Raw genomic sequence first — 7,841 nt, 5'->3', positions numbered from 1 at the left:
TAAGCACACACCACCACACCCAGCTAATTTTGTTTTTGTAGAGATGTAGTCTCAAGGTATTACCCAGGCTGGTCTCAAACTCCTAGACTCAAGTCATCTTCTTGCCTTGGCCTCCCAAAGTATTGGGATTACAGGTGCAAGCCACCATGCCCAACCGACCCCATCTCTCTCTCTCTCTCTCTCTCTTTTTTAATTGATTTATGTTTGAGATGGAGTTTTGCTCTTGTTGCCCAGGCTGGAGTGCAATGGCACGATCTCAGCTCACTGCCACCTCTGCCTCCAGGGTTCAAGTGACTGTCCTTGCCTCAGTCTCCCAAGTAGCTGGGATTTTTACAGGCGCCTGCCACCATGCCCGGCTAAATTTTTATCTTTTTAGTAGAGACAGAGTCATCATGTTGCCCAGGCTGGTCTCGAACTCCTAACCTCAGGTAATCTGCCTGCCTCAGCCTCCCAAAGTGCTGGGATTACAGGTGTGAGCCACCACACCCAGCTTTTTTTTTTTTTTTCAGAGACAGGGTCTCGCTCTGTTGCCCAGGCTGGAGTATAGTGGCACAGTCACAGCTCACTGCAGCCTTAACCTCCCAGGCTCAAGCAATTCTTCTGCCTCAGCCGAGTGGCTGGGACTACAGGCATATACCACCATGCCTGACTAATGTTTGGTAGAGATGGGGTCTCACTTTGTTCCCCAGGCTGGTTTCAATCTCCTGGACTCAAGTGATCCTCCCACCTCAGCCTTCCAAAGTGCTGGGATTACAGACATAAGCCACTATGCCCAGTTGACACCATGTCTTTAAAAAAAAAAAAAAACTTAAGGGAACCAGTTCAATAAAATGTCACCCTTGAATTCCCTGGGCTTCAAATATCCTCATCTGTAAATTGGCGATAGTAATAGGACCCACAACCTTCAGTTATTATGATTAAATTGGCCGGGTGCAGTGGCTCACACCTGTAATCCTAGCACTTTGGGAGGCTGAGGCGGGCGCATCACTTGAGCTCAGGAGTTTGAGACCAGCCTGGGCAACATGGTGAAACCCTGTCTCTACCAAAAATAGAAAAATTATCCGGGCATGGTGTCAAATGCCTGTGGTCCCAGCTCCCGGGAGGCTGAGATGGGAGGACTGCTTGAGCCCAGGTGGCAGAGATTGCAGTGAGCCAAGATCGTGTCACTGCACTCCAGCCTGGGTGACAGAGTGAGACCCCATCTCAAAAAAAAAAAAAAAAAAAAAAGATTAAATAGATTAACATATATAAAATACCTTGAACAGTACCCAGCACATTGTCTCATAAATATTGTTCTTGTTAACGTTACACGTTTGTGCAGTGAAATAGAGTCTATTCTTTATCAATCACGTTACAAAAGAGTATTTAATATTAAAAGACACTGATAAGCTTGTTACATGGACAAGGGAGATGCTGAGTCAATACAATACAGTGTGATCTTTCAGTGACTTTAAAACATTGTTCAATTGATTGTATTTGTTATAAAAATAGTGTGGAAAACAACAGCTTCGAATTTTATGTCAGTTGATGTTAAGATCCAACAGGAAGTTAACCCTGATAACGTTAAGATGAACAATTTGAAATGCAGCTTCCTGCTGGAAGTTGAAATAGAGATGATTCAGACAGCCTCCTTGGATCCAAACCCCAAAGCTTATTTTGCCTAATTCTATCTTCTGTCTTTAGAAACTCAAGCCTCAAGCTTTCTGGGAGCATCCAAGTCCAACCATCCCAGTCACACACACACAACCGACCTTATTCATCCCAGGGGTGTGCAGAGGCCCACTGCAAGAACTGGTGAACTTTCAAGACGCCTTTACATATATGATGATTTTTTATTACATTATTCAAGCTTTGCTTGGACAAGATTGTGCTGCTAAAAAGTGGCCTACAATACTTTTTTTTTTAAGACAGGGTTTCACTCCCGTCGCCCAGGCTGGAGTGCAGTGGCGCGATCTTAGCTCACTACAACCTCCGCGTCCTGAGCTCAAGCGATCCTCCTGCCACAACCTCCCGAGTAGCTGGGACTGCAAGCGCCCGCCACCATACCCGGCTAATTTTTGTACTTTTAGTAGAGACGGTTTCACCATGTTGGCCAGGCTGGTCTTGAACTCCTGGCCTCAAGTGATCCACCTGCCTCGGCCTCCCTAAGTGCTGGGATTACAGGCGTGAGCCACCGCGCCAGGCCCTACACCACTTTTAAAAGTCGTGTTTCTTCTCTTTTTTATAATGTTGTACTTCTGATTTCTAGGGAATGATTCGCAAACTCACCCCTGACGCTATGTCCCTTGGACACTATCCTTCTATATACAAAAAGTGCCATTAACGAGTGGGTAGAACTCGAGGGGTGGAGCCTCCGTCCTTCGGCCTGAAGCGAATGTCCCTCAATGCGCCTGCGAGACTCCCACGCCCTGGGAAGGATGCCTATCGATTCGCTCTGGGCTCGGCAGCTCTTTCTGATAGCAGGCGGCCATCTTGCCTGGAGCCTGAGAAAGGGAGGAGAGACAGAAGGAACCGGCGACAGTGGTCTCAGGGCCGCTCCGGGGGGCCTCAAGAACCGGAGGCAGCCCCGGAGGTGGTTCCCGATCCCGGGCTATGCTCTTGGACCTGAGAAGGGAAGGCGGAGGGCGGCGGGGACAGGATGGATGGGGAATGTCAAGCAAGGAATGCTAGGCGGGGGAGGGGCGTTGCTATGGCGACTGGGGGGGGCGGTGTCTGTTCTGAATCGCTGTGTGTCACCCCGGCGCTGCCCAGGAAGGGCAGGGCTGGGGTGATGACCATGGTAACAGCCGGGTGGGAGTTCGTGACATCTCTGGCGCGGAGGGACTCGATGTCTATGGCAGTAGTCGCCTGGCGAAAGGGACGGAACTAGATCCCTTCGCTCGGGACGCTCACATTCCAGGCCCTTGTCCTGCAGGCTCCCGCGGGCGGACACGCCAGAGGAGGAGGCCGGGGAATGGCCGCGGTGTGGCAGCAAGTCTTAGCAGTGGACGCGAGGTGAGGCGTGGGGTCGCAGCCCACGGGAGCAGAACTTACTGTGGTGCATGCGCAATGGCGATAAGTGAGGCTGGGCGGAGAACTTGCCTTAATGCGGGTGCGTGGGCATGCCGGAGGTGAGCATGCGCAGTAGCGGGGGCGGGCACGCCCGCGGTGAGTTGGCTGGGCCAGAGAGGATTCAAAACAGCAAGCTGGGAAAGTGTGGTCAGATATGGGCATGCGCAAAGACGCTGCCTGTGAGAGGGAGGTGGGGCTCAAGCTAGTGACATCCTATCCCCTATGGGTGTCCCCTGGACTTTTTTTTTTTTTACATCATCACTTCCCCATTCTGACCCCATCACCTCCCAACGCTGACCCCCTTAATGTCATTCTGACTTCTGTCGCCCTGGTATACCGACCCCAATTATTGTCTGCACTGACTCAGTCACCCCGTATGGACCCCAGCAGGGCAGCAGACTGACACTTGTCTGCAAACTGACCTCATGACCATGCTCATTATTACTGCAGACTCACTCCCACTGCAGGACCAAGAGGTCCATCACCACTGCTAGTCGTTCTAACCACCCAGGCCCCAGTCACTGCCACACATCTCACTCTCCTGCCCTATCCCCCGAGCTGATTGATTCCCTCTGTCCTGTGCCTGCTGCCTGCCCTGCATCCTGACCCTGCAGGTACAACGCGTACCGCACACCAACGTTTCCACAGTTTCGGACGCAGTATATCCGCCGGCGCAGCCAGCTGCTGCGGGAGAATGCCAAGGCTGGGCACCCCCCAGCGCTGCGTCGGCAGTACCTAAGGCTTCGGGGGCAGCTGCTGGGCCAGCGCTACGGACCCCTCTCCGAGCCAGGCAGTGCTCGTGCCTATAGCAACAGCATCGTCCGCAGTAGCCGCACTACCCTGGACCGCATGGAGGTGAGCTCCTGGCCACATTCACCCCCTGGGCATACCCTGCCTGCACACTTTCACTCCACTGACTTTCATCAAGCACCTGCTCTTTGCTGGGCACTGTTCTGCATCAGCAGAGGACAAAAAGATAATATGCCAAGTAAATCAATAAACAGACAATAAACTTGGTGAACAGGTCAGTAAACATATAGCAAGCCCTGTCTTGAGTATCTGCTGAGCAGGGGGAGGGCAGGAACAGCAGAACTCATGAGGAAGCCACTGCAGTAATATAAGCGGGCAGTGGTGGTGGTGGCAGGGGGCACGGTGAGAAGTGATCTGGCTCTAGGTAGATTTTCAGGGCTCCACACCTCAAAGGTTCTCGGGTTTTTTGCAGGATGCACCCACGCTGACCCTTTCCATTTGCAGGACTTTGAGGATGATCCTCGGGCCCTGGGGGCCCGTGGGCACCGTCGTTCTGTCAGCCGAGGCTCCTACCAGCTGCAGGCACAGATGAACCGTGCTGTCTATGAGGACAGGTATGCACAGAGGCAACCAAGGCCGGGGACGGGTTGCAAGGAGGAGAGGGGCCCTGGGGCAATGGCAGACTGAACACTTTTGCATCTACCTCCTGTCACCCCTCACTTCCTATTGGGGCCCAGGCCCCCTGGCAGCGTGGTGCCCACGTCAGCGGCAGAGGCAAGTCGGGCCATGGCCGGGGACACATCACTGAGCGAGAACTATGCCTTTGCGGGCATGTACCATGTTTTTGACCAGCACGTGGATGAGGCAGGTGAGCCAGTGGGTGGCGGGTTCCATCACCAAGCATTTGCCCAAACTGTGACAACCAACCAAGGCATCCTTTTCTGAATCCAAGGCCCCTGGCACACCTCCAAAGGAGGAATGACCATCCGTAAAGCCTTTTGCAGACTGAAAATCCCTCTGCAAAGTGGTCTGCAGAGTCTCAGTGCTTCGTCTATTGGAAAGGGCCTCAGAAGCCTAAGAGAGCCCTTTGCAGCAGGCTGCCTGGGTTCCTGAGTCACTTGGAAGAGTTCAAAGCCTTTGCTGATGATAAATCCCCTTGCAGAGGGCAGAGTGGGCTACAGTGTCAAGGGTTTTGCAAACTGCCAAGAACTTGATTATAAAGTGTTCACTAAGACAGGAACTTTCTCACATTGTAGAAGACTTGCAATCTGCAAAGGAGCTGCTAAGACTTAGAGAGTTTGGGCAGAGAGTCTTCTGGGGTTACAGTTCCCTTTGTCAGCCAAGGAAAGCCCTTTGCTGAGGCCACTGTGCCTCATGCCGTGGGGCCCCAGCCCCTGGCACACACGTCAGAGCCTTTTAGAGAGAAAAGTGCCCAATGAGTGTGCAGACTCCCACTAATGGCTTCTTGGCATTGCAGTCCCAAGGGTGCGCTTCGCGAATGATGACCGGCACCGCCTGGCCTGCTGCTCACTCGACGGCAGCATCTCCCTGTGCCAGCTGGTGCCCGCCCCACCCACAGTGCTTCGTGTGCTACGGGGCCACACCCGTGGTGTCTCTGACTTCGCCTGGTCCCTCTCCAATGACATCCTCGTGTCCACCTCACTGGATGCCACCATGCGCATCTGGGCCTCTGAGGATGGCCGCTGCATCCGGGAGATCCCTGACCCTGATGGCGCTGAACTGCTCTGCTGCACCTTCCAGCCCGTCAACAACAACCTCACCGTGGTCAGGCTCCAGGACACCCACTCATCAAGGGCTGATGGGCTGGGTCAGGAAGGCCATCTGAGGGATTCAGAGTATAAGGAGGGACAGCCAGGGGGGCCTAGGATCCCCCCACACCCCGCCCAATCTCGTCACAGCAGTCCTAGTGTGGTCAGACTTAAAAGGGAAGCAAATCAGAAGACAGGGGAGTGGGCCGGGCATGGTAGCTCACGCCTGTAATCCCAGCACTTTGGGAGGCTGAGGCGGGTGGATCACGAGGTCAGGAGATCAAGACCATCCTGGCTAACACGGTGAAACCCCGTTTCTACTAAAATACAAAAAACTAGCCAGGCGTGGTGACGGGCGCCTGTAGTCCCAGCTACTCGGGAGGCTGAGGCAGGAGAATGGCGTGAACCCGGGAGGTGGAGCTTGCAGTGAGCCGAGCTGGCACCGCTGGGCGACAGAGCGAGACTCCTCTCAAAAAAAAAAAAAAAAAAAAAGACAGGGGAGTGCCATTCTTGGTCTGGGATGGCCTTGCTGTGGTACACTCCAGGGAGCACTGGCCAGGGGCAGGGTTCTGGCCCTGGGGCCCCTTTGGTCCCATCAGCTGCAGTCCTACAGTTTTCCAACTGCAGGGGCTACCTCTGAGGAGCAGGATGATGAGGCTGAGCCTTGTCTGGTCTGTCAGTGGCCCCACCATGTCAGACTCCAGTGTAGATTGGTCAGAGAGCAGGGGAAGGACATTAGAAAGTCTGGTGTAGCCCGGAGTGGGGTGGGGTGAGGTGAACTGCAGAGGAACTGACTACGGGTGAGCTTGTGGGCCGGGATCCTCCCCGCATCAGGAGCAGCCCCACAAGTTCCAGAAAGGAGCAGCCAGGGAGCAGGGGAAAGCTGGGATCACAGGCCTAGATGGGCCCTGTGGTTCTCACACTGTGGGAGGACCGACCAAGGGGCAGCATGATGGCTCTGAAGGCCCTTTAGTCCCATAGTAGCAGGTGGCCTACTCTGGGCACATTGCAAAAGGGGCTGGCTAGGGAGGTGGATTCATGCCTGGTCACCTTGTCTACCTGCCACAGCCGCACTGTGAATAGACTCTAATAGGGACTAGCCAGTCACATCAACAGCAGCCCCATTGTGGTCAGACTCAAGGAGGGCCTGGCTGGGAGCAGGATGATGGTCTGTGCATTCTCCCCACAGGTGGGGAACGCCAAGCACAACGTGCATGTCATGAACATCTCCACGGGCAAGAAAGTGAAGGGGGGCTCCAGCAAGCTGACGGGCCGTGTCCTTGCTCTGTCCTTTGATGCCCCTGGCCGGCTGCTCTGGGCGGGTGATGACCGTGGCAGTGTCTTCTCTTTCCTCTTCGACATGGCCACGGGTAGGCAGACAGCAGGCCTACATCTGAGTGCTCGCCCTCCAGCCCTTGCAGGGCACAGCCCTCACCCTCACCTTTGCCTTCCCTCCCTCTGCTGCTGCAGGGAAGCTGACCAAAGCCAAGCGTCTGGTGGTGCATGAGGGGAGCCCTGTGACCAGCATCTCAGCCCGGTCCTGGGTCAGCCGCGAGGCCCGGGATCCCTCACTGCTCATCAATGCTTGCCTCAACAAGCTGCTGCTCTACAGGTGGGTCCCCCATCAGGACCTCCTGGAGATGGAGGGCCTGCCTCCTCCAGCACACTGGGACAGTAGCTCATCTCCTCCATCAGGTTAATTTAATTGAGGGAGCAGTAGTAGCAGTTAACAGTAATAGCAATAGTGAGCACGTTTACAGCAATCACTGCGGCCAGGCCCTGTTCGAAGCAGTTTCCGCGTATCACCATATTGAATCCTTGCACCGACCTGTGAGGTAGGTGCTGTTATTATTTCCATTTTGCAGGCGAGCAAACTGAAGCATAAAATAGATTAGGGCTACCTAAAGCAGAGGCCTGTTTTCCTTTTTTCTTTTATTGTTTTGTTTTATTTTGCGGGGGGCAATGTGGGGTTACTGTCCCCACTCACATCTGTCATGTTGCCCAAATGTAGTTCTCAGCCTGGGCCACACATTGAAATGACCTGAAGAGCTTCAAAAACTCTTACCCGGGCCCCTCTGCAGGCCAGTAATTTCAGAAGCTTTGGGATGGGCCTGGGCATTGGTAGATTGAGAAATTCCCTAAGCGATATCTAGCCAGGCCTGAAAACCACTGCCTAACAGGATGCTTTTTATTCTACCCCTTTATCTCTCTCCTCCTTTTTAAACAATTTCTATATATACTTAAATTTTTTTTTTTTTTTTTTTTTTTTTT

The 7,841-nt window shown here is 53.7% G+C and overlaps 1 protein-coding gene across 4 annotated transcripts in view; it reads left to right on the top strand.

Annotated features, from left to right (window-relative positions):
• Nucleotides 1-2,454: 2,454 nt before the first annotated feature.
• Nucleotides 2,455-7,841, top strand: part of WDR13 (WD repeat domain 13) — an 8,286-nt gene continuing 2,899 nt past the window's right edge. The window contains exons 1-8 of one of the 4 annotated variants that reach the window (XM_017855157.1): nt 2,455-2,572; nt 2,915-2,994; nt 3,666-3,906; nt 4,306-4,415; nt 4,539-4,669; nt 5,279-5,586; nt 6,760-6,940; nt 7,041-7,182. In XM_017855157.1, coding sequence (XP_017710646.1) covers nt 2,954-2,994; nt 3,666-3,906; nt 4,306-4,415; nt 4,539-4,669; nt 5,279-5,586; nt 6,760-6,940; nt 7,041-7,182 — 1,154 coding nt within the window. In that variant the 5' untranslated portion in view covers nt 2,455-2,572; nt 2,915-2,953. Of the gene's footprint in view, nt 2,573-2,721; nt 3,111-3,665; nt 3,907-4,305; nt 4,416-4,538; nt 4,670-5,278; nt 5,587-6,759; nt 6,941-7,040; nt 7,183-7,841 lie in introns of those variants that run through there. The other 3 variants (XM_017855160.1, XM_017855158.1, XM_017855159.1) reach the window with 3 other exon arrangements.

This window comes from Rhinopithecus bieti, unplaced genomic scaffold, assembly GCF_001698545.2.
Source record: "Rhinopithecus bieti isolate Rb0 unplaced genomic scaffold, ASM169854v2 scaffold_41234, whole genome shotgun sequence".
Lineage (NCBI taxonomy): Eukaryota > Metazoa > Chordata > Mammalia > Primates > Cercopithecidae > Rhinopithecus > Rhinopithecus bieti.
The sequence above is the reverse complement of the archived record's forward strand: the minus strand, read 5'-3'. Positions and strand labels throughout refer to the sequence as shown.